The 25032-nt window shown below is 51.7% G+C and overlaps 6 protein-coding genes, 2 non-coding genes and 1 pseudogene across 9 annotated transcripts; 2 read left to right on the top strand and 7 right to left on the bottom strand.

The window, feature by feature from the left end:
* Nucleotides 1-79: 79 nt before the first annotated feature.
* Nucleotides 80-182, bottom strand: STEHIDRAFT_t257. Its single transcript has one exon. It is a non-coding gene; the product is annotated as a tRNA-Val (tRNA).
* Nucleotides 183-391: 209 nt separating this feature from the next.
* Nucleotides 392-3196, bottom strand: STEHIDRAFT_172047 (Metallo-dependent phosphatase). The gene is made up of 10 exons (XM_007309608.1): nt 2954-3196; nt 2691-2892; nt 2555-2586; nt 2405-2493; nt 2179-2338; nt 1882-2086; nt 1736-1788; nt 1551-1673; nt 1195-1472; nt 392-1126 (listed from the first exon to the last, which is right to left on the bottom strand). The coding sequence occupies exons 1-9, from the start codon at nt 3048-3050 to the stop codon at nt 1249-1251; spliced, it is 1185 nt and encodes a 394-aa protein (XP_007309670.1). The 5' UTR covers nt 3051-3196; the 3' UTR covers nt 392-1126; nt 1195-1248.
* On the bottom strand, nt 460-565 carry STEHIDRAFT_t256 (annotated as a pseudogene). The gene has a single exon. The product of its transcript is annotated as a tRNA-OTHER (tRNA).
* STEHIDRAFT_t255 lies at nt 733-837 on the bottom strand. Its single transcript has one exon. It is a non-coding gene; the product is annotated as a tRNA-Asp (tRNA).
* Nucleotides 3197-7600: 4404 nt separating the features above from the next.
* On the bottom strand, nt 7601-9743 carry STEHIDRAFT_125284 (uncharacterized protein). The gene is made up of 6 exons (XM_007309607.1): nt 9131-9743; nt 8890-9073; nt 8557-8828; nt 8207-8480; nt 7955-8148; nt 7601-7852 (listed from the first exon to the last, which is right to left on the bottom strand). The coding sequence occupies exons 1-6, from the start codon at nt 9580-9582 to the stop codon at nt 7765-7767; spliced, it is 1464 nt and encodes a 487-aa protein (XP_007309669.1). The 5' UTR covers nt 9583-9743; the 3' UTR covers nt 7601-7764.
* A 947-nt stretch (nt 9744-10690) lies between these two features.
* On the top strand, nt 10691-12674 carry STEHIDRAFT_104336 (PLP-dependent transferase). The gene is made up of 4 exons (XM_007309606.1): nt 10691-10751; nt 10821-11362; nt 11452-11805; nt 11883-12674. Exons 1-4 carry the CDS (start codon nt 10704-10706, stop codon nt 12556-12558), a joined length of 1620 nt encoding a protein of 539 aa, XP_007309668.1. The 5' UTR covers nt 10691-10703; the 3' UTR covers nt 12559-12674.
* A 640-nt stretch (nt 12675-13314) lies between these two features.
* On the bottom strand, nt 13315-19431 carry STEHIDRAFT_172044 (uncharacterized protein). Its single transcript, XM_007309605.1, has 15 exons — nt 19402-19431; nt 18836-19317; nt 17998-18697; nt 17733-17770; nt 16836-17494; nt 16395-16741; nt 16239-16271; nt 15782-16046; nt 15203-15613; nt 14850-15121; nt 14735-14767; nt 14584-14648; nt 14351-14474; nt 14038-14144; nt 13315-13962 (listed from the first exon to the last, which is right to left on the bottom strand). The coding sequence occupies exons 2-15, from the start codon at nt 18984-18986 to the stop codon at nt 13838-13840; spliced, it is 3330 nt and encodes a 1109-aa protein (XP_007309667.1). The 5' UTR covers nt 18987-19317; nt 19402-19431; the 3' UTR covers nt 13315-13837.
* A 2545-nt stretch (nt 19432-21976) lies between these two features.
* On the top strand, nt 21977-22959 carry STEHIDRAFT_161981 (uncharacterized protein; the record flags this gene model as incomplete). The annotated part of the gene is made up of 4 exons (XM_007309604.1): nt 21977-22056; nt 22135-22215; nt 22285-22771; nt 22840-22959. The coding sequence occupies 4 exons, from the start codon at nt 21977-21979 to the stop codon at nt 22957-22959; spliced, it is 768 nt and encodes a 255-aa protein (XP_007309666.1).
* A 638-nt stretch (nt 22960-23597) lies between these two features.
* STEHIDRAFT_115168 (uncharacterized protein) lies at nt 23598-24624 on the bottom strand (the record flags this gene model as incomplete). Its single annotated transcript, XM_007309603.1, has 5 exons — nt 23598-23687; nt 23839-23915; nt 24045-24215; nt 24341-24393; nt 24530-24624. The coding sequence occupies 5 exons, from the start codon at nt 24622-24624 to the stop codon at nt 23598-23600; spliced, it is 486 nt and encodes a 161-aa protein (XP_007309665.1).
* Nucleotides 24625-25032: the final 408 nt, after the last annotated feature.

The raw sequence follows: 25032 nt of genomic DNA, 5'->3' as shown, positions 1-25032 counted from the left end.
GAGAACTTTGAGTTATCGAACACCGAAACTGCATTATAAGGACACTGGAATAAAACAGTTCTCTAGAGAATCAGATACTGGACTCGTCCCAGACTCGAACTGGGATCTCCCATATGAGTAATGCATGACCATCGGCGCCCAGTATGTCAGTACGGGCGTGCTAGCCATTTCACCAACGAGTCTTCCCTCGACTTCAATCGACGAAGAATATACACATTGACAGAGGGGTGCAGTAGCTCATAGGATAAAGGAGAAGCAGATGGAAGTCGCGTATGGCGCTGGGGTGGCACGCGCCACAACAAAGGAGGGAAGATCCATATTAAATAGATGAAAGCCACCGTCATATACGAGTAGGTCGCGAATAAGTCAATATCCTATCCAAGATGCCTGCTACTGAGTACTGTGAAACACCGACACAACAGTATAAAAATATTGGGAAAGTATTGACTTTGCTAGAAAGGACTCGTCCCAGAGTCGAACTAGGATCTCCCATATGTGAGCAATGCAAATATTACCATCGGTGCCCAATGTAGTACGGACGTGCCGACCATTACACCAATGAGTCGTTAATCCACTTGAATCGAAGGGGAGTAAGCGCAGTGGGGTGCGGTAGCCCGTAAGAGAAGGAGAAACAGATCCAACTCGTCAGCTGGGCACGCACCGTAACAAAGCAGGCAAGATCAACAAAGGAAAGCGATATTCCATGCAAAAGGTCTATCGATGACGGATAAGCGGCCCGACCCAGAATCGAACTGGGACTTCCTGTCAACGATGTAAGAGTACGGAGTAGCAGTCCACATGATAAACAGGCGTGCACATCCGTTACACCACCGGGCCATGCTTGCATATGAACTCTCCCCCTACCTTGCTAACATCCACGAAAAAGATCAACGACTTCGAATCAAGAGCGACACTCGACCGTACCACTGAATAAACTCAACACATCACCTCAAACAAACCAAGACACTCCATGCCAATCCAACCACACCCCAGCCCCTCATACTTAGCCCATCGCCACCGCCCCCTCCAGCTCCAAATCTCCCAACTCTCCAAGCCCATCCTACTCCCTCTCGCACTCTCGCTCTCATCCCCGCACCACTAGTCAGTCCCGCACTACTATCACTACCTACAGCCCACATCAAACTCAAATCAGCCACAGAAACACTCAACACTCAATCACGCAGAACCGCTCACCGATAATTACACATATATTAAAAAGGAAGAGGGGCTCATAGCTGAAAACCGATACTAACCCGAGAATCCACTTCCCAGCGTGACAGGAGCAATGATCGTTCCATTCTGCATCCGTATCCACGATTGTGGCGGTTCATGGACGGAGCCAGATGTGAACAGGACGTTACGGATGCCGTAGCCCCAGCCGTCGGAGGAGTAGCCACCGTAGCCCGCGTGTTTGTCGAAGCAGAAGACGGTGTTCCGCGTGGGTTCTCGGGCGCACCATTCGTTTCCGTGATCTGTACAGGTCGCGCCACACGCCACACGTATCAGGTCTCTGCGGCGGAGAAGATGAAGATGCTAAGTAGAGTACGTACCGTGGCCTGAAATCAGGGCGTGGAGGTTCGGGATCGCGGTCACGGCCGTGTAGAACGGGTCGTCCTTTCCGATATTGGCGTCGTCTGTGGTTGCTTCGGTGGAGCCAGAGCCGAGTGTGTCCGCTGTACATTGACATCAACATGAGAACCAGGATATGTGCCGGAAGACGCTGAACAAAACGTACCATTCAACCCATCCGTCGTATTCAAGCTCTCCTGCACCGCCTGTATCGCATGCCTATCCGGTCCACAAGTAAGCCTCCCACTCCTACCGTCAAACCCCCATCACCGCCCAACCCGGCCTATGTAAGGTGAAAATGGAGAGACTCACGGCGGGATATGCACAAACGCCAAACTGCCCCTCCCAACCGTACCTGCCTCACCCCACGTCTCATCCATCGCCTCCTTCGTCTTATTGATCCAAGTCGCCACCGTCGCATCGACCCAGTCCGGGTTCGGGTTCGAGTCAGCGGAGGGGCCGGGTCCGAAACCGCCGCGGGAGTCGAAGAACCAGAGTACCAGAGCGGGTTCGGTGTCTGTATGATCGATTGTCGCCGGTCAATTATCGTTCAATGAATGAATAGTTGGATGGAGGGAAGGGCGGCGGCGAGAAGGGAAGGGGACGTACCATTGGTGGTGTTGTAGACCGGGACCCAATACGTCCCTGGGCCCATTTCGGGGTCACCACCGACACCGTTGGGAGCGACGCGGGTGTAGGAGAGAGGAGCGATGGAGAGCTCGCGTTTGATCTCTGCGAGGTGGGTGATGTTGACCTGATTGTCGTGGTTCTATACCCGTTTGGATAGAGGGTAAGTTAGGGGGTATAAGGTGGTAAGGCGGAGAGGCGGACGCACGCCTTGGGTGGTGGAGAAGGGGATCTGGGCTTGGATGATTGGTGCGAGAAGGATGTTGACGTAGTCTGTCGAGTTTTCCTTGAAGGTGTCTGGGGTGCGACATGCTAAGAATTTGTTCATGCGATAGATTGCAAGGACGGGAAGACGCACTCTCGCCAGTAATCAAGTCACCGTTGATTACACTGTCAAGAAAGTAAAGTCCATCAGGATCCGCCGTCGATCACACCATCTCAACCCCGCCTTCTCCTTTCGCTCGCGCCCCTAACCACAAGATGGAGAAACGCACACATAATCCGGCTTCTCACTCGGCAACACCGTCTCCGTCAACTCCGTACTATTCGCGTCCTGCTCCGGTCCCCAAACGTCCCATGCGTTCTCTCCGTAATGTTGGTCTGAGAACACGGTGATCTTGAACTGTCCTTGAGAATTGAATGTAAGCTTGGGTTTGTTGGGGTACGGGTTGAGGTCGATGGTATATGATGCATCTCCTGTTTTCGATCTAGACGTCAGTTCGAAGGAAAGAGGTCGAGGAAAGGAGAGGCGACGTACTATCCTCCAGGGGAACAGAGGAAACGAGGGTGCTAGACAGGAAGACCGAGAAGAGGAGAGGGAAGGACAGGAAGATAGGGAATGTGATGCGAGTCATAGCTGGACCTGACTCCCTGCTGAGGAGCAGCGAAATGGACAGATCAAAGGTCAGACAAACCGCCCCCTGTCCCCGCCCGGATGTCTCGTTTATATAGGTGGGCGAGCCGTATCCTTGCGATGTTCGAATAGGGAGACCGAGACACGCGGAGGGGTGATGGGTCAGGATCAGGAACGTAGTTCGCTTGGAGGAAGCGCTCTCTTTGGTTATTTTGGTATCATCTAGGTATCATCATCGTTTTCATGTGGCCCATGTGCGCTAGATATGCATGAGCGTGCCAGGTCCGATATCCAGAAATACATGCAAACGATCACAAGTACGGGGACTATTGTGATTTATTTGTTTGCGCATGGAGGGAAGACAGAAGAGTCAGGATGCAAATTGTACTATTAGTGTGCGAGGTGGAGTTCGTGCAAGGGCGCGAAACGAAAAACCTGTTCAAAAGAAATAGAAATACCGGCCCGGTTGGGTCCGGCCGCTCGTCCACTTTTGGATCTCTCTCAATCGCGCACGTTCGACGGGTCTTCTGACTCCTCCTCATAGCTCCTCGTGCGCAACTAAGATAAATTCCCGTTGTGACTTATCAATGATCATATGGACTCTTTCCTCCGATTTTCCTCGCTCTTGCCTCGCTCTTGCCTCAAACTCAGAAACGGCTTCAGCGGCTCGGTCGTACAAATCCAGGTTGACATCCGATTCCTCCTGCGCAGGCCTAGGGAATACGAATCTTTACGACTAATTTCTCGCCTTGTCCTTCCGATTCAGTGTCACTTCAGAACATTTCTTGGGTCCATACATGTCGCCACCGGATTATTTGGAATCTTGACTGCTCGACGTGATCGTTAGATTTGGGAATTCTGCGGCACTCTAATCCCGCAACTTTACGGGTCACACGAGCTCTGGAAAGGAAAGGTAAGGCTAGACTTTGCCATGGTGTTCGCAACACTACATATCGACTGTGACAAGGTGCAAAACTTTGCGTGATGTACGACGAGTACGGAATCTTCACTACGTATCAGATTTAACTTGTCGGGTCGTCGTCGAGACCACCATCGAATCTTACTGGCATTAATGTCGGACTGCTGCTGTGGCCAGCTTGCCATGTACTCGACTCAAAGGTGGGCGGGTACCCTTGTTGATATATTGACTAGTTAGAAGGTCCGTCTTTGGTTTATGAGGCTCGTTCGACACCCAACTGAGTACATTTCGTAGACGAGGTGGCACAGTGGCAACACGAGACCTCATTGACCTGCCTCCTACCACGCCTACAATTGCTCTTCGTATCCTGCTGCTTCATCTTGCTTGCTAGATACAGTTGCAGTGCTCACACCCACGTCAAGCGACGTTTCTAGCTGGCGGATGCAGCACTCACACGCAACATCTGGAGCAGTTGATGCCTCAAGAGACCAAGAACGCGATGAAGAACGTTGCGTGAGTGGTAGAGTGGCCCAGGGGGAAGCTGTAAGAGCTAGCCTTTTGCGCCACCGAATCTGCATGAGTGCGAATTTCGTGAAGGCCTGGGCGATTTATTGGATTCAAAGCCCCGTATATGTATCTAGTATCCAACCTTGACATCCTCATCCTTGCTGTATTATCTTGTAGTATCTTCGCCAAACCCCTCAACGGTGACTCAACGCAACGCGTTTGTTCGCTAAATATACGACGCGATATTCCGGGGATTGAATGGCGGGATAACACTGGCTCGCTATCATCTCCTTAACAGCATGGTAGTGCACTAATCAGGTACTGGCTTCACTGGTGACTATTGATCAGGAGTACGCGATCTGGGGTGGGACTGAAACAGCAACTTCAAGGAACATCGGAACTCGGAGGTCAAAAGATGGCGAATAACGTTAGGCAGTGAGCGCCCCCATCTACTGGACCTTCACAAACATGGTCTCGGCGATCCTTCGAGGATAAGTAGGCGGCGTCGACCAGTTTAGACCGTCACAAAAACTCTTCAGCTTCAGTGCAGGCATTCTGTGCCACGCCACTGACGGACTGCGAATTGATCGGGGGATGCCGGGACGAAGCGGTTGACACAGAGCGCCCAACGACACCTTTTCGCAACTTTTTCGTCCAACTTTCGTCCCTCCGTCATTCGTGCCCAGAAGCTCCGAACGGTCAACAAGGCTTTATGACGCTTCACATTCTACTCTTCCGCAGATATAGGACCGTATATAACTTGGGGGAACTGATGGACCGTCGGTTTCGGTGGGCGATTGATTGCGATCCGTGACTGCCAGGGAACTCGTCAAAGGACTTTTAAACGTTGATCTGGCCCCAGTTTATACGCTCTTCGGCTATCCTTATTGTGCTGCATATGCTCTAGCCTGTCTGGGCGTAGGCATCATCCTAGGATCTCCAAGAGTCTCAGTAACGGAGCAGCGTCGCGGGGCTCGAAATGGCGCTTACATGATTATTGTTCTCGTTTGGAACAGGTCAATGTTTCCCTTGTTCCTCGCCTCATACAGGCTGCAATTCTTCGTTGGCAATACTGTTGGAATGCGAATCAGCCTGTGTCCGCAATTACCGTTGTGCCCCACGCAACCATTGGGATTACCCGCACATCCGTCCCTTGTTCGCTGGGGTTCCCTATTCTGCATAGTACTCTTGCCGGTCCAGTATGTCCGCGCCTTCAATCCTAATCAGACAAGAAACAGATCGCGGGGTCGTATATGTGCAACACTGTTTGGCGTCTAGACTTGTTGGCCCTTCTGCCCCTTGTCCTCTAAGATCCCCACTTATAAAATTGCTACTGTCATATCTAAGACAAGAGAAACGACCACAATATTAGCTGCCGGATTCCTCTTGTGTTTCCCCGTTCGGCATCCTTACGCTCTACGATCTGTTCCGTCTCGAACTCTTTCCGTCTTCACCGCTTTTGTGACGAATACAGTAGATCTATTGCTTGCTTATCTCTCATGTTGCTGTTCTGTTGGAATGGAGGGTGGCATGTATAAGTTGGACTCCGGTAAGCAAGCTCTGACGGCGCTGACAGCAGATAGTCTGTTGTTCATTTCGTAAAGTGTTGTGTCTCTGTGCGGTTTCACTACAGTAGCGTTTCTCTATAAATGGGGCTCCTCTCGACTGGGCTGGTTCTCTTCATCACCCGTTTAGTTCTCTGTGGACGCCCTGTTCTCCGTGACACTTTTCACTCAATATTCTGCGTGTCATCTCCTATACACTTAAGAGTGTCTGCCTTGTCGGACTCATTTATGAAGGTGTGCACGTCGTCCCCCAGTTATTTAAACTACTTCTGACTCGCTCTCTCGTGATTCAGGCATCTCGTCTTTGAGTGTTTTTCCTCATCCGTGTCCCACAGCGAGAATGTCATCCCGGTTCTGCACTGCCTCCCCGCGCTGCGCCATCTCAACCCTTTTCACTTCTCACCCTATTCACCTCGTTGTGTCACCTGCTACTCGCCTTGTTACCTCTCCCCCTCTACCAACTCAGACGGCTAACAACGGTTCCATATATCATCCGAGGGATCGAGACGTTATAGACGTCGGAGAGGGTATCTTCCCTTCCTGGCCTTCCTCCCGTCCGAGCCTTGGCTCCTCTCTCGGAGAAGTACCCACTCCGACTCAGCATCACCACTCATCAGATCCTACTAGTAAGTTATAATTTCAATTTTCTTCTGTACTCAGCCATACTCAACTGTTTTTGGCAGTCTCAAGCAGAGAGCAGAATGTCCATTCCTGTTCGTCCCCCTCTCATCTTAAGGTCAGACTGGCTCGATTGTATCCAGAGCATGGTTCAAGCTGGCATCAGTGGGCTTTGATCGTCGGTAATTGGAGAGAGGGTGGTCGAATGTATCAACCACGCGTGGACTATGTGCCTGTGTCGTTACCGTTGATTCCACAGCTGCAGAACAGTTACATTTCCGACCATGACATAGGAACCCTCACCCTTGCCAAACTTCAATGGGTGGAGACCAAGTTGCAGAGCTGCAAGCAAGATGTCCAGGTGGCGGAACCTTACGAAAATCTCGAATGCCGCGGCTTCCGCTGGTGTATTCATCTTTGGTGTTGCTTAGTCGATGAAGCGAAGCGAGAGGACAATGGGCATATATGTATGTCACATATCTCTGAGGCGACGCTCGCCATTCGTTTCTCACAGATGCCGGATATTCCAACTGAACTGAAGGGGAGGCTTTTTCGAGTGTAGGTTGGAATCGTTTTTTGTTTTGTTTTATCGTTCCAGGAATACAAACCATCATCTCTGCGCAATCACTGTGACTTAATTAACGTGTACCGCAGTAGCCGAACATAACATTCGCAATTCATGGTCGTATGCATTGTTATCGAGTCGCAGTTGTCGCGGGCTGCCACGGCCTGTTATTCGAGTGGTAATGGGAGTGTTGTCTGAGCTCAATTATCCTGGTCGGAATTACAGAAATATATCAGACATGGGATATTGACGAGACCCCTTTCGTCGAGGTCTCCCCGGGCGGATTGAAGTCTCAGACACCATTTCGACCTCAGCTTCCAATCGTGGGCTCTCTAATGCTAGTCAGCACCCGGGATCAAGGTTGAGTATAATATATATTTGACTCTCTAACACGTCATTATGTCCCGGTTGCTACAAGGTTGCTATCATGAATGAGAGGGTGAGAGAACAAAGCCATAAAAACTCAAGGTACATATGACGACCTCGCACTGCCACTAGGAGACAGCTGTATCAGGCGTAATGTGTAAACCTCAAGAGTCCCTCAGTCATCCGGGGACCACGCATTGTAGCCAATATATGCGCATCCCTGCATCGTTAGGGCCTTGAAGCTGTGTATCAACGCCGCGGGACTACACTCAGCATCCCATCAGCCGAACGGACCATAACAATCCAGATAAAATGGTAACCGGAGTCAGTAGAAATCGTACCGACGGTGATTTTAAGGCACCTACAGCAATGATACTACACTTCCGGTCTCTTCTGACACCACTTCATGCATGACCACCCCCTGTCGGCGTGCCAATAAGCATGGGAATTCGAGGTATGAAGTGAGAGAGACCGGTACGTTCGACAATGTCCTTGGTCCCTTCCAGAACACCGTTACTTCCTTGTTGGTGCTGTCTCGGTATGGTAAGGGGTAACCCACCTATAATTGCGGCAATGAGAATTGTAGCAAAAAACCGATCACGTAGCACAACACTCACCTCAGTCCTAGACATGGACCTAGCATGCCTAATTGGTAGCCACTCTAGAACCCTTACATGACGCAGGCATTGTGACTCTGTGTAGACGTCCTCCAGTTGTGCTATATGTTGAGCCCGCCAATCCTTCTGCCCATATATAATCTCTAATTCACCCAAGAGGTTATAAGCAGAACGCTGTCCAGGCACCAACTCAGGAACGTCATGCGGGCCGTCAAGGTTGGTGGGGTCATCGACATCAGTTCTTGACACAATGAACGAGGAATCACAGTGTGGACTAGGAACAGCATAAGTAAGTTTTTCTCCCCGCCCTTGCTTTTAATACACTGTGAAATATTAGTGTAAGGACTGACCATATGGAGAGGGTATCAGCCTTCACAGACACTACAATCCTTCTACAGCACGGACATTCGAGGTCAGAGTGATTGTTGGGTCTTGATTTACGTCGTATGATCGCATTCATCTCCACAAAGATCCCGGGTTTCACGATCCTCGTCCATTGCGCTGGATCAATAAGGTCAAGCTCAGTGCCACAGCCAGATATCGTCAGCTCGTAGTCTCCCTTGAGGAAAGACTTGGTACCCTTCCGACCGCGGAGGTACACGTTGAGCAATCCTTCCAAACGCTGAGCCGAGCATGTTAGATAGAGCAGAATGCTAGTATTGTGAAGGATAGATATAGGGTACCTCAGGAGTAGCGCAGAACTCTGAAGGGATGGAGATGATGTTGTCAAACATGTCGCGAAGTTGTATTGGAGCCGTTTCCGCGGTCATTCCGCCTTCCCAGGTGTACCCGACACTCTTCGTTAGAATCTTGGTCAAGCGGTCATGTACGACCCAGCTCTGCTGCTGTAGCTCGTCTATTCCGGCACTTTAAAGGAATGGAGGAATCAAATAACGTCCAGGGAGATTTTGGAGAGATGAATACCACTGCGCTGACGACGTCACGATGCCCATAGTCCTCACGTTGGACACCAGTTGTCTCCGTAGTTTCGCGACTTCGTCGTCCTGCACGAGCAACCCCCACCCGATCTTCCTCCACGATTCCATCATCATTCGTCGCGACCCCCCTTTCCGTAACTTCTCTTGGTAAGTTGTGATCTTCGTTTCAAGGTCCGTCATAATATTCTGCACGGATTTGAGAGCACTGAGGCCTTCCTGAATTAAGGCGGGAGAGAGCTGTGACAGCCGGGCTGGGGTCGTAGCTGGGGTAGCCATTTGTAGGACCCGAACCAAAGAGTCGACTTCGAAGAGGAACATGAGATAATCCTGCGATGCACCAGAGCTAGCATTGAGCGACTTTCGGACCTTCTTAGAAAGGTCAAGGAGGGCGACGAAGTCACCCAAGGCGCCGAATGAGAAGGCTGCGATGGAGGACATGGTTGCCAGTGCTAGAGAGCGAGATGCGAGCAATGTTTCCGCTGAGGAGAGCCTGTGCGTACCCGAGGACCAGGATATCGATAAGGCATCGACAAGAGAAGATACGTGCGGCCGAGGATACGGTTCGTGAGGGAACTCCCGGACATGCGTTCTGAGGATTACGGGAAGACGTCGAGGCCAGCGCCAGGGGACAGTCATGCGGACCAAGCATGGGAGCGTCCTGTTCCGGACCCTGGGTATTCACTCAGATGCATTGCATGCGCGAGAGGGAAAAAAATGACCGCATTCTGTGTTATATCCGAAAGGATACTTGCAGTTGAAACGATGGAATTTTGCCTCGGACAACAATTTGACCAGGATTGTCTACACTCAGAGAAGTCGGAGAGAGAGTACTAAGTACTAGGCAGCTTTGCTGCTGTGTAGACCAGGCCACGAGATGTCAGAGCTTGTGAGAAGGACTGCGTTTCAAGCTTCGACCCTTGTTGCAACAAAAGTCGACGTCGATGAACTCAGAAAGGATCAGAAAGGAGGACCAATTGGTCCTCCTAGCCATACGACGACGACAATCGGCAATTACCGGGACCGGATCAGTCCACCTTCCGAGTTGCTTCCGAGGCCACATTTCTTTCTTTCGGCCCCTTCGTCTGACTGGACGCTCTCTGTAGTTGTATTTGGTACTAATACGACCACGGATAGAGGTACTTATGGGCCCATCTCGTGCCCTGAATAAATTTCCTTCCTTCCTTCCATTTGTGTAATATCATTAGCGTCTATGAGCGCCGTGTCGCGAGCGATACGAAAGGGTAGGTCCATTGGTCACTCTTCGGGCACGGTGTATGTTTTGGGACACGTTCTCAGGCTTTGTTCCATACTTATCTACGCCGACGGCGTCAATGTATGGCTGTCCACTCCCTCAGCTGACAACCACGGCCTCGTCCCCTTCCCACCCGGTTCCATCTCAACGACCTTGCCAATCTGCATACCCACCCATGGCGAGCATTGGAGACGCGAATAGCACTGGACACCCAATTCCACCTGGCCGACATTCTATTATCGCTTCTTTACCGACATGGTCGTCTAACATCAGATATAGAAGCTCAGAGGTACCCGCTCTAGAACTTATGCAAACCGGGTATCCTAGGTTTTGGATGACCAAAAGTATTCGGACGGTATTTTTCTTCATCTTATCCAATTCTCAGCCTCCTTAGTAGGATGAATCTAATACTCTTCGTCCACAGCTCACCTTGCACGCCCAAACACTTCATGCAGCTCCTTCGGAACGCGCCCTCCTTCTTACCTCTGCCCTGGCAGCGCAAGCTTGTACCTCATTCTTTATCGCTCGCGGTGCTTCCCCATCATGCCTTCGCTCGCTCACTCCTGTCTTTGCCTCTGCGAACTCTCTCGCGGAAGCCCATGCGTTCTTTTTCCCAATCGAGTACTGGCGTGTAGCGAAGGTGTTCTGGATGCATACTGGGTTGGGGATCTCATCGAGGTTGGCAGCACATTATCTCGAGTTGCTCGGAATCGCGGATGTAGAAGGAGCCGGAATAGATGAGTCTTTCGACGGTCTTGACGGTGGTAAGCAGAGGCTCGGAAATGGAAACGCCATCATTCCACAGAGCCTCGAGGCAAAACTGGGGATGCGCAAACAGATCGGGGAGCTCGTTTCTGTGGATATTGAAGATGTCTTTTTATATCCTACGGGGATGGCCGCAATCTGGTCTGCTCATCAGCTTCTGATGCATGCATTTGGAGACTCAAAGAAGAGTGTATGTTTTGGGTGAGTACTATTCAATGATAACGAGCTGTGGTGGCTATTGTTGCGTCGCGATCAACTGATTATGAATGTATTAAACTGGTCCTGTACAGGTTTCCTTACGTTGATACTCTCAAAGTCCTCGAGAAATGGGGTCCAGGATGCCACTTCTTCCCCGATGGACAAGACATTTTTCTAGACGACCTCGAAAAACTCCTCATCTCTCTTTCCTCCTCAACCGACACACCACCAATTCTTGCCCTCTTCACGGAAATCCCATCCAACCCGCTCCTAGTATCCGTCAATCTGCCACGCCTGCGTCAACTGGCGGATAGATTCGGGTTCCCCATAGTCGTAGACGACACCATCGGGAACTTCGTGAATGTAGATGCGTTGAAGTACGTGGACATCGTTGTCACCAGCCTGACCAAATCGTTCAGCGGGAGAGCGAACGTGCTTGGTGGCAGGTACGACCTATTTCGAGTGACGTTTCGCCATTATCCGTGTTCTGACCACTTACATCTCGTACATGACTTGTTTTCAGCTTGATCTTGAACCCAAAGGGCCCGTTCTACGCACATCTCCATGCACACCTCACGCAAAGCTTCACAGACACATACTTCCCCCTCGATGCCCTGGTCATGGCTCAGAACTCGGCCGATTTCGTCCGCCGTACCTCCATTCTTGATAGCAACGCGGAATGGGTATGCGACAAGTTGCGCGAGGTCATGAAGCAGGATGGAAGCGTGATCGCAGATGTCTACTACCCAAAATACAAGACGCGAGCCAACTACGACGCCGTCCGACGTCCCAAGGGCGGGTACGGTCCGCTCATAACGGTCCTCTTTTCATCCATCCTTACAGCCTCCGCTTTTCACGACGCTCTCCCGTTCTCGAAAGGACCTTCTTTCGGTACGAATTTCACGCTTGCAAGCCCTTATACGATTATAGCGTATTATGGAGAGTTAGAATGGGCGGGGAAGTATGGGGCCTTGGAGGAGATGGTCAGAGTCAGTGTTGGGATGGAAGAGAAAGACGAGATATGGCAAGGGTTTTCCAGGGCGATTGAGGCAGCCGAGAAAGCAAGTAGAGAGGTGATAGATGGTGAGGACGGAGGCAAAGGGATAATGGGAGTTGAGAGTGGTGATCTGGCGGTGTCAGGGAAGGAGATCAGGGTGGATACGGTGAACGATCCGGATCATATACTTTACTGGGAGTAGAGGATGAGACGAACCATTCGAAAGAGTTTCTCTGGGCGGATGAAACGGAGAGACCAATGGAACACACCTCTTCTGGGAGACGACACAGTGGCGTGGCGACATGTATTTGCGCTACCGAGATACAACAGCACTTTTTTGGACAAGTACTATGCACCTCGCTTGAAGTTCAAGAAGTCTGAGAGTGAACGATTCCCTTCGCCCCAAATATAACGGATGGTCAGAGCCTAGGGTTCTCTGTACCGAAGAGGCTACACACCCTTGACCACATGTTCCCATATGATAGTGCGGATTTCATTTTGGAGTCCAAATATCTAGTAGGGATAAAAGAAAAGAACTATTGTCACCGTCAAGCCAGTCTTATGGGCTAGGCTAGGATAGTGAGGCTGTCCACGGCGATTACTGTTCCAAGAATCTTCCGTCGAGGACGTCAATTAGGTCTGGCGCAGGGGTAGAAGTACGGATTCACATCCAATATAGCTCCCTGTCAACTTCTTCGAACTGATCTACACCCGGTAGCGATTCGTAAGAAGGATGAACGACATACTTGATTTCTTGAAGGTATCCTCCTAATGAGGAAACACATGCGTATCAGGGTGATGTTGAACTCGAGCATCATGGATCAGAACCCAGGATCAATTGATCGAGATAGTATCAGAGCTTGGACCCAGAATATAACTTGTACAGTTAATATAGCCTCCAGCAGGACTGCGGAGATCGAAGGAATCAGAGAACGAACGAAAGCGGGAGTATAGAGAACGACATGGGAGATGGGAGACGCCCGGTGACCCAGAATGCAGCAAGATGACGAGGATATCAAAAGAGACCCAAAGGATAAGGAGGTATGCGGAGAACAATAATGAGAGGCGAGCCAAATAATGATACAAGACGCGGACCGAGGCCGGATGCAAGAATGTGGAAGGAGCACCACAATAATAAAAAAGAGAGCGAGAGCCAATACATGGGTGTATAATGTAGGCTACATCGGCATTGTGAAGAAATGAGGGTGAGTTGAGAGTTTCGGTACGCAGGAGGGTATGAGCAGATGTAGCAAGGGAGATTGGATCGCGCACCCAGGAGAGGTAGGAAAGGTGGTGTGAAAAGAAAGCAAGTTTGGAGCTCAGCTATGTTTGCGAGGTAGAACGTCAAAGCGGGATAACAGTATCGCGAAGCAAGACGGCAGCGGAATTAAGGATACACTTTACAGTTTGTAAAAGCGAGCGAGATAGCGTGCAGAAAAGTGGGCAAGCGCTAGTGTCGAGTTGACGGTTCGGCAGCGGTATCAGACAGAGAGGCGAAGTAATGCGGGCGGCAGCGAATACTCTGGCAAGGGTGGCAGTGGAACCTCGGCGGTTGCGCAGGCATCCGTGAGTTGTCTTCGTAAGTCTTCACATTCTGCGCGATATGCTAAACGATTCGCCATGTCAGCCACAACATATACCCATGCGTGCGCATGTACGGACGAAGGAAGAACAGACATACTGGGACAGGGCCACATCGCATTGAGAACCTCGATGGGAACAAGGAAGGACTTTCCCAGTTCGAGTGCGCGAAGTAGTGAGGAATCACCCGACCAGAGGTTCAGACAGCTAAGCAACAATACGCACGATAAAACAACCGAAACAGGCAAAAGGACACAAGAAGTCAGCGACAAATATAAGACAGCAACAACCTCTAATACACGCGGAGATCTCGGCTTCACACTCGGTGTGATATATAGCGAAGCCTCGGATAATTCAATGGAGATGGGAACGGAAAGGAAGTGTGAATCAAAGAAGGTTGAGAAAAGACATACGTTGACACCTGACTCACAAACCAGCCAATCTGGAATGGGCGCCGTAGGAACAAATGACCATTCGGTTCCGAGAGACGATGGATCGAGGACCTAACACGTTTCGCGACTTGCTCTTGATAGAACACTAGAGCCAGGGAGTTGAGAGGCCATAGAACGGTGATTAGAATAGGGTTGATGGTTATGGGTACGGGTTTCCGAGATAGGTGGATGGAGTGAGATGGAAGAGAACATACGCCATTCTTCCGCGAGCCTGCGATTCCAGACAGGTCGGCCCGTGAGATCGAGGTCGAGGAGCATTCTACAGATGAGAACATCAGTCAGTCGCACTATTATCGGAAATAGAGAGTGATCTCGCGGATAGGGGTAGGTGAGGTCAGGGCTTACCTCCTCATCAGATACGTCACTGCCAGACGTGCACTATACCGAAGAGCCCAAGAAAACGAATGAATACCTCCGCCACTCGTATCACAAAGGTGAGTGCGGGACAGAGAGGACGTACTTCGCTATGAACTCGCGACACATGTAGATCAGCGCCGTGTCCAGATTGCATATGTGAGCATCCAAAGCCTGCTCCACTGCCCGCGTTTCCGTATATACCGCAATCGCGATCTCTGCTTTTGCGTCGCCAGTGAGGTTCTCATCCTGGAAGTGCGTACAACTGTTCCACAAGAGCATACTTCGGCAATACAGAGCCCAGACCGTATCCTTTCCGGAATGTGGCGTAGTGAGGCTCGAACGCTGGAGGTATTCGCCTGGGAACAGGAGGTGGAACTGTGGGAGATTTCACGTTAGGACGGAATGAAAGCGAGAGGCAAAGGTAGAGGAAGAAGGGTGAGGGAGAACAATACAAACATTCGAAGAGTCCGTCAGGAACAGCTGTAACGGCTTCCTATCGTTCGCCACACATGCCGACGTATGACTCGCTACCAGCATCAACGCACTCCAGCACAACCTCCTCGTCTCCTCGTTCTCCACCTCCACCTCATCCCAGTTCGTATCCCAGGCCGGCACGAAGCTCCAGCTCGTATTGTACTGGTTGTCTTGCGGGATGTTGATACACTCGCATTTCTTAGGCGGGACGTAGCCGGATGAACGGGAGACGACAGGTACGGACTGGACGGAATAGTCGAGCGATTCGCGATCATTCGCGTCGAGGAATGTGAGCCGAAGGGTGCTAATAATGGTGTCGAGAAAGACAAGAGCGTCGTCCGATCGCGAAGGGCTATAGAGCGGATGTGCCGAAGTTTCGAAGAGCGCAAGAACCTATATGGCGGGACAAGAGATGTTACCATCGAAACCGCGTGAAAAAGTTGGTTAGCGAGCCCGTAACACGTGGATACCGTAGCAGGTTAGTGGTTCAGTGAGCGCATGGACCATGAGGAGCGGAAATGAGCGGGAGAAGAACGAAATGAAGACAGGGAAGAAATTCACCATCGCGGCCTCTGCTAAACCCAAGTCAACCACCTGCGCGTTCCAACTCGCCTCTGCCGCCGTCTGCGCTGCTTGCCTCAATTGTAACGCCCTCTCCCGTCCCGCAGTTCCCAGCTCCAGCTCGCTCGAGCGCATCAGTGTCGCAAGCGCAAGTCCCGCAAGCACAAGCGCGGGCTGGATGCGAAGCCTCTCCTCAGGATCGCACAGCTTTCGAAGGAAGTAAGAGGCGTTGAAGAAAGTGAGCCAGTAAGTGCTTGAATTAAAGCTATAATGACATCAAATGAGGCCGTAAGTACACGAGATGGACGCATTGAATGTGAATGAATGGGTTAGAAGGCGTCGGAGTTAGGACAGATAAGAATACGAGACGCATATACGTCCGAGAACAGGGGCGGGAAAGCGATGAAGTAGACGGTGGGATGGAACGGGGAAGGATGAATCAAGGAAGGCGACTTACAGGAGATTGAAGTCGGAAGTAATAGTCTGAAGGCTGTATTGGTTGCGAGATACCGAACAGAGTCAGCAAACAACTGAATATGCGGACCAACGCAAGGCGGTCGAAGGGTTTCGAAGCCATGCGGTGAAGTTTGAAGATAGGAAAAGGTTCGCTTACGATTGTTCACGTGTCGAAGAATAAGTGTCGAGAAGATCATCCCACCACACCTTGCGACTGTACTGTGTGGCCGGGACGGGGGGTATCGGGGTTTGATGTTGCTGTCGAAGCTGAAGTTGTGGTTGGTTATGTGAATGCGAATCGCCGTACGGAGTCTGAGGAGAGAGAGGAGAATGAAGGTGTAGATCGCCGCCGCGAGAATTGCTACTGAAGCCGGAATCAAAAGTGGGGGAAATGCCCTCCAGGTCGTTGCGACGACTGTTGGTGCTGGAGCTCGCCAGGTCCACGTCTCTGCCCATCCTCGATGTTGATTCCATTGCGCGAAGATAAATCGGAGACAAACGCCTCTTGTAACAAGGCGAGTCAGTAAATACTCTCAATATCCTGTCCCCTAGGCGAACGAGCGAACGAAAGGGGAGATGATGTAAAGCTCGTACACACCTTCTGGTAATATCTGGTATGGTCGATGCCCGATTGGTGCTGGCTAGACGAAGGGCGGCTTGGATCCTGATATGACGAAGGCGAATGAAGGGCAGGCGTATGGGTACGAATCTGAGGGAGATGCTGATGCGCAAGTTGGGAGTGGTGCGTGTAGTGCTGCTGCTGCTGCTGCTGCTGCTGAGGATGGTGGTACAAATGCTGCTGTTGCTGCTGGTGATGGTGATGCGAATGGTGGTCCGACTCTGTCTTAATCAGAAGAGGTTGCTGAATCGGTAACGAAAGCGGATGCTCCGGCCCAGACGTCGACTGCTTAAGACTGAAAGAGGGTCCGGGGTAAGAAGCAGAAGCCGATACACCTGGATGTTGGCCACCAGAGGCGGACGCGGAAGTTCCAAGTCCAGACGAGGTAGGATCGATGGCGTGCGCGGAGGCAGATGCAGAAACAGAGGAAGAAGTGGTGGTGGTGGTGGTGGTGGTAATGTCGGCTGCCTGTCCATGCTCGGGTCGTCGCTTTTTCTTCGGTGGCGGCGGTTCAGAGCCGTCCGTAGGACGCTTTTTGCACGACCGCTGACGCGTGCCAGGTCGCTTATCCGGGCCTCTACGACGAGGTTGGGCGTCATACACACATTCGTTGTTGCGCCGGACGCAGTTGTTGCATTCTGTAGGTGCATAGCCAGCACCGGAGCATAGACAGGAAAGCAACAGACAACGCGAAGGATTAGCAAGCGAGCGGGAGACAGAGCAACGATGGCCGAAAGCAGCAAGAGGAGTGGGGTTTATTGGTACCGAGCCGAGAAGCGGATGAACATGGGCATGGACGGAAAGGAGATGGTGATAGATGGTCGACTGTTGCTAGGTCGTTGGGGTGGGTAGAGTTAACCGCAAATGATGACATACCTGGTCTCGTAGAGTCGCAACGAATCTTGCGTGCACGACTGTGTGCGTGGAAAATAGGAACAAGGTCGGCGTCAGTGTCAATGCAAGGAATGATGAAAGCGGAGAGGTGAAGAAGCAGCGGAAGAAAACGAGAGCACGGGACGTCAGCCCAGCGAGTCTCGGAGTCAATAAAGTTCCAGATATACACACAGAGCGTATAAAAGGTCCGGGTCGAGGGACATGACATGAAAGGGAGCGGCGAAGGGAAGGAAGCATGCTTACTTACCACTGGCGACAGGCTATAACAACGTTCGAGATCTCTTTGCGGCTTTGACGGCTCGGTCTCGCTCCTGGTGTGGAGACCGAATCACCCCCTCCTCCCGCACTACCACCACCACTTGCGCCGCTCGCCTCTGCCGCAGGCAGACGAGTCGCGGTTGGGGAAGAAAGCGGCTGCTGATTCGCTGGGCTAGTATGAGCTACCGGCGAAGTCGAAGGGTTGCCCTTGCCGCTCATCGATAGACCCCCGGCGGTGGACGTGGTGGTAAGAGGCGAATCCGACAAGGAGTGAGTGTAAGCTAACGTCGAGGCGGATGATGGCGACTTCTCCGAGGCTGACGTGGAATGGACGGACGCAGAAATCGGGTATTCGAACGCCGTGGTGTTGAGTGACGGGAATCGGATCGGAGAGGCGATCGAGTACGCGGAGGATGTAAAGGAGGGTGAATGGGTGTGCATGTCGAGCTGGGTGTGATGACCGTAGCCGCTGTTGTGCCCGAATTCGGTGTGATCGTGTTGGTGGTGGCTATTGCTCGGAGGTTCTAGCGGATGAAGAGAGCTGTGCTGCCTGCTCCGAGAGCTTGACATGGCGTTATCGCCCCCGTCAGGGTAAGACGAGTGGTAGGGATAGGCCATCAGATTAGAGCCGTTCGCGCTAGCACTAATTGTGTGCGGGATCGGCACGCTGTCTGTAGACTGGAATCGGACTTTATAGAAGGAGGGAATAGGAATACAACAGAGGGCGAGCACGTATTAGTTGAGCGCATCATTATTCAGATGGGGAAAACGGAAGGTGGCTGGTGGCTGGTATAAGTATGAACGGAACGTGGTCAACGCGAACTCACCGTTGGGAAACGATGCTGAAAGCGGCTGGGTCTCGAACACGGGTGAGTGAAGATCTGAGCCCTCCTCGCTCGAATGGGGCCCGTCCTCGTGTGCGTGCATATAGTGGGTAGATATGGGCGCGTAGACCTCATCGTTGATACTGGCGACCATTGCGGGCGTCGGTGGCGGATGAGGAGAGGACACAGACGTCGACGGAAGACGTCGAAGGTGATGATGGTCCGGAAGAAAGAGGAGGCAGAGGCGGAGGGGACGTGCTGAAGATAGAAAGGAAGTATAAGCACGGTGGTGTTAGGGTCAAAACCGGGATATCGATGTCCACACGAGGGACGAAGGCAGGAATTCTCTCATGCACCCACGGGCGTCGACTTCCGCCGGCCACTGGGGTATAACCGACTAAGATCACTCTGAGCCCTGACTAGTGCAGTAACTGTGGATGCGGCTGATCTCTTCGCGTTCCTGGCTTCTCCGCCTTTTATTGCCCCTGGTAACCGCCCCAGCAAGGGGCCCGCGTTAGTAAAACAAATATTCGGGTCCGCTGGGCGACGAAGACGGAAGAATTACTTACGAGGGAGACGATCTAGAGGGACCACGGTCGCTTGCTCCGGCTGCAGCTCCCCCCTCACGCAAGTTTGTTCATATCCTTCCCTCGGCTCACCCCGTCCCGGCAACGGCCCGGCCTACAAGTGCTCCGCGTGAGTGAGGTTTCCCTCCGCGCTGTCAGGTACCCGGCGTCTAAGCACTCGACTCGATAACAAGCCCTTGCTTCGCCTTCGAGCCGCACGGAGAAGTTGTGCACTCGCTCGCTTGCGGAGACAACGTCGTCGTCGCCTCGTATTCTGCTGCGCAGGCTCATGAAAACCGCGGAGAAAGGAGAGAGGCCCCCGTGAGCGGAACACGTCGCCCATTGGACCTCACCAACACATCTCGGGAAACGACGCTGCGTGTATGTGGCGCCGTTCGCAGAAACATCGCTGGATTAGAAAACCCTTTTCTGGAGCATGTGTGATGGAATTGGCTCTTCTAATGAGGCAGATACCAACTCTGTTGGATCACCCTCCCACGAAATAATCGCGCACCCCCACGACATCCATGCGCTTCCGCCCACAATCGCGGTACCGAAACACAGCTGGTCCTCTCAGTCAACTCGGGGATGTGTGGCGTGGATTGTGGCCCCACAAAGCCCGACGCTGCATTATTCATCCTTGTGAAGTGCCATCAGACAACTCCTGACCGTTGCCAGTCTTGGTATGCGTTTCGGGTTCGTCGCGAACGAAGTCTAACTGCGTCAAAGATTGGGGGCTTTGTTGACGAGAGCGTGTATGTTCCAACAGAAGGCTTTGTCACTGAGAAATGATTGTGGCCCACTGCTAAATTGCAAGAGCCCGACGACATGGTGGCCCCGCCGTTTAGAGGTGCATAATGCAACAGGGCCCGAGGAAAGCCTCCGATAGCGCATAATTAACGGAGTTACGAACTGCTGTTCTTCACGGAACGTCGCTCCTCATATGACTTTCCTCTGTTGGATGTCTGAGCGGCACGCCTGGGTCCCACCATGTCTCATCTGATCTCATCGTGATGATGCCCTCCGGACCATCGAATGCCCTGCCCGCTCTCGGCGGTCGTCATTGGACATGTGTTATCATGTCTCCTCCGCACAGTATTCTTGACATCGAGGACAAATCAAATGTCCAGAAAAACATAAGGCGACAGACGTGAGTGGACGTTCGAATTCGAACACAAGAGGGAAAAAAAACATATCCAGCTACGTGCCTGTTCAATATGTCCACATCTCATATCCTTGCCTTTCGGGCAGTTGTGCGTTCGTCGTGTCGTGCGACATCCATCGGAGTTGTGGAGAGTCATAGCGAGTTCGTCTGGCAACGTCGGTGCTTTTCGAATACTTATTCGATGTGCGAATTCCCAGCACGACTCCTCATTTTCGACAGCGCCGATGCCCCCCCTTTTCTCGGGTATGAGTGCGGGATAGTGAAAGCCGGAGCAATATCGGAGTCGAAACACGTACTGTATATGAGGATAAGCTGCAAGCGCATCGAGTCCGACGACGGAGACGCGTCCTTCCCGCTCGAACTCAACCATGCCATCAACGCCCACGCTCGAAGTCAATCATGACAGCGCACAACATTGCACTCATTCTTCATATTTCTTGACTCGTGGGACGCTATGAATTTTCGACGATAATAAACCTGAATGAACCCTCCGAGCCTCATCTTCCGAAGCAGTGCTACGCCTCGCTCTTTGTCGGAAAGGGGCCTCGAACTTCATACCGCCGGCAATTTTGGCTTTCATAATTCGGATTCATTTCCTTCAGGAACCCGCACACCTCGCTCCACTGACTCTGAGATGAGTCTAAGATGACGCCACACACTCTCTCAGGAGGTTGCGCCACTGCATGAAGTTTCCATCTCATTCTCAGGCTGCTGAGACCTTCAAAATCTATGGTGCTTGCGCGCTGATACGCAGGAGACGCATGTATAGGTTAATCTGCTCGTCCTTCCCCAGTCAGAATTTCTGGAACGGCAAGATTTAGATCGCCCAATGTGTATCGTTGCCAACGAGCATGACATCGTTTTCGCCGCCGCCAGTCTGAGTTGCAAATTCGGTAAGCAGCGGCCCTTTGTCATTCCCGAAATGGAAATCCCGGCTCTGGTGCTCAGGCGCCGCGCGGGCTCAGTTCTCTTCTCCTTTCCTCAAACGCGACCTTCGCAAGACATTTCTTTTTCTTTTTTGAATACGTACTGGCTACGGTCGCTTGGCGTCATTTGAGTCAGGTTCGTGTTCTTCTTCGTTGTGAGATGATTGTATGCGGGGAAGGTTGAAGCTGACTCGACTGCTGTGGATTCTGTTTCGACACACAACATTGGTGGTATCGCTACATACGATGGCGTACATATCTGCACCACAAACGGTCAATACCTACCATAACGAATACCGAACAGGCCGCCGGGTCGAGAAATTAGTCGTTTGGGTAAGGAAGATTTAGATCGCCGAGCGAGACTTGAGAATCGAGAGGAAGACATGTCGATTTGGGACCAAATATTCTGTTGTTTTCGGGAAAGGGAGGAGAGTTCAGTGCGTCTATCTTCTCTCACTTGTCGTCCCGAGCGGAAGCTGATGGAAATATGGATGGTTGGACGATGGGTATTGCGCAGGACGAGCCAGATGAGCAGACACGACTCATTCAGCCAACCGAAGATGCTGCGTGAGTCTCAGCTTCGTTTCTTATCGTGAAGTTCCATGTCTGACAGTATATCGTCGACTAATTGCTCTGGGATAACAGACCAGTACAACGACACACGACCGTTGTAGACCACCAGCGGATGAAAGAACGCTTCGGAACCATCGTGCGGTCGAAGGAAGGGTGCGTCTGCTATCCTCTCCCTCCCTTATCATCTCCACCTTTTCACACGATATTCATTCCGACTTACAGCAAAATGGTCTCTGTGAACGCCCCTCTCCCTTTCAACCTTCACAACAAGCCCGTCCACCGTGTTTCCGCCTCTGCATCCGCCTCGACCTCCCAATCCCGGTCCAACAGACCACCGGCCACCCACGGCAATGGCAACGGTAACGGAAGATACCCATCCCCACACCGATCAATTGATACAGCACAATCTTCGAGCACCGGAGGTGGAATCGAAGGAGAGACAGACGAGTCGGGCGGTGGTATTCGGGGAGGAGATGGAGCTGGGCGTGGTGGAAGCAGGAGTGGTAGTGCGAATGGGATCGGGGGCCAGAGGGGCTTGGGGCTGAGTTTGAAGTTGGTCAACGGGTCTGAGAGGCAGACTAGTGGGACTCGCGGAAGGGGGCGAAGGGTGACTCCTTCGGGTCTGGGGAGTGGTGGTGCTGGTGTTGGACCCGGTGCACAAGCGCCGGCTGAGGGAGATGGCGGGGAGGATTGTACTGGACCGGCGGAGGTGCGTCTCTTTTCCTAATCTTTTATCCAACTATTGCCAACATCCTGATGTCGTTTCGCATGTGGCAGCCCACTACTCCATCAACAGTTGACGCTGTAAACGAATCTGAAACGGTCGCAGAAGACACGCCACCGAAATCACCCTTCACACTCAAAGTTGGCTCCATCTCACGCAGCTGGGGCGAATGATCAACCCCATCCACCCTGTTTCACCTTTCACCATCAGTATTCGGCACTTCACTTCTGTACTTCTTGAACGGGTTTCCTGTGTTCTGCGTGGATCTCAGTTTGTGGTATTTTGCTTATCTCTTCTCGACAGGTTCATCTTCGCACTTACGGTTATGCTTACGGGCTTAGGTTTATACACTCACGTCTCTCCTTTCTGTTCTCCGCTCCCCGTTTCTCTTTCGCATTTACGTTTGGGTTCGTACGCCACGTCACGTCCTCTCTTTTTCCCATCTCCTTGTTTTCTCCGCCTCATCTTCTCTTTCTCTTTTATTTTACTCTATCCCCACTCGTTCTAGGTTCTATATCTCACTATGAACGATAGCGTTACTAGTCCTCACCTTTCATTGACCACCCCGAGCTTTTAGTTCCAGTTCCCGTTTTCGGCTTCCACGTACGTTCGGGCTCATCTCCGTACTGACCTCCCCCTTCCCCCTTCGCTGCTCGCTTTCGATACGTGCCTCCGCATTCCCGCTCACCTCCTCACGTACTCACCCACTCATCAGTAAATACATACTTGATTCGCTCATTGACTTATTTCGCCGATGTATCCATTATTTCATTCGACTCGTCTGCGGTGCCTTTGTGAGAGGGTGACCGTTCTACTTCCGCTTGTTGTTCTGGTCCATTTGGTTTTCGCTACGGTGATGACTTTGTGACAAGACAAATGCGATACGCCGCGTCTCAGTTCTCTATAACTGGGTTGAAGGTCAAGTATCGCAATGACCAACATTTCTAGAGAGAACGCTCATCATCCCATGCATCTTTCTAGTGAAGTCAACACAACGACAACGACAATGTAGGGCAATATTCAAGGACACCTGCACATGCATCACATCTCACTGTGCTCATCCTTCCTTCCATACCATCTTCGTCTTCCTCGTCTTCTGCTGAACCGGCCGTCTCGTCTGCCTCGATTCCTGTTGAATTGGTCGTTAGGGGAGGATCGTATAAGTGACAAGGTAGGAAACGGGTCAATCACTCTCTTTTTTCCCATCCTGCTCCTTTTTCTCCTCAGGAGGAGGAGGTTTTGACACCACAAGATCGACCTTCTCCACCCAAAGGTTCACTATCTCGAGCATCGCTCCTAATAATGTCATCTTCCTCAGCGCGTTCCTCTTTGGCCAATTCCTCGTCCTGGTGCGAGCTCGTCGAAGATACCTCATCCAATTCAAGCATGCCCACTCTGAAGGCGACCCTAGGAAACCGCCGTGCTCGCGCTACATGTCTGAGTGAATCTCGTATATTTACGAATTGAAGCCATTGCACTTCCGGGCCAGGCCTGAACGGCGTGACCGTGCTTCAACGACTCGGACAGAAGAGCTGTAACACGGCGCTACAGTACATTCTTGAGCCGATAGCAGCTTCTGAGTAAGATACCCATCGAGGAATGAGAGGCTATGGCACGGGAAAGAAAAACGAAATATATGAGCCGAAGAGTCCGCCAGCTTGAAAGCGAGACAAACAGAAGAGTTGAACCAGTTCAACGAAGGAGTCGACGCCACTTTAGCTCGCCAGACTCCCGGCAACCCACCCGGACAAATCCGCGCCACGTCCGAGTCGCAGAGTGGCGGACATCTCTAACGTCCATTCTTCCTCCCAACTTCCTCCCTCCCTTCTCACTTCCATGGCCCTGCTATTATCGGTCTTCAATCTCTCGTCGACGCATGCGTATCTTCAGCTTAAGTTTTCTATGCCAATGGATCAATGAAGGACTGCATAGGGGACACCTGGAAGCTATTTCTAACGACAGCCCTTTCGATGGGCCATCGCCGCGTACTTCTGGGCTGCCCTTCAACGATCTATACGAATCCTCGTTGCATATGCCAACTCTGAAGGTATCCCCAGGACAGTTTCCGACTTGAGGGACTGAGAAAGAACAGAAGGAAGGAGTGTGCTACTGTATACTGGATCCCTTGGTCCACGGGTTCGAATGTTTGAATAGATGGCGCGCCATATCCCCTCTCTGTCCTCCCCTTTCATCGCTTCTTCAACCTGCCTTGTACTCTAATACGTCACTTGTCAAACTACGATATT

Source organism: Stereum hirsutum (assembly GCF_000264905.1).
Source record: "Stereum hirsutum FP-91666 SS1 unplaced genomic scaffold STEHIscaffold_18, whole genome shotgun sequence".
In the NCBI taxonomy this organism is placed as follows: domain Eukaryota; kingdom Fungi; phylum Basidiomycota; class Agaricomycetes; order Russulales; family Stereaceae; genus Stereum; species Stereum hirsutum.
The sequence above is the reverse complement of the archived record's forward strand: the minus strand, read 5'-3'. Positions and strand labels throughout refer to the sequence as shown.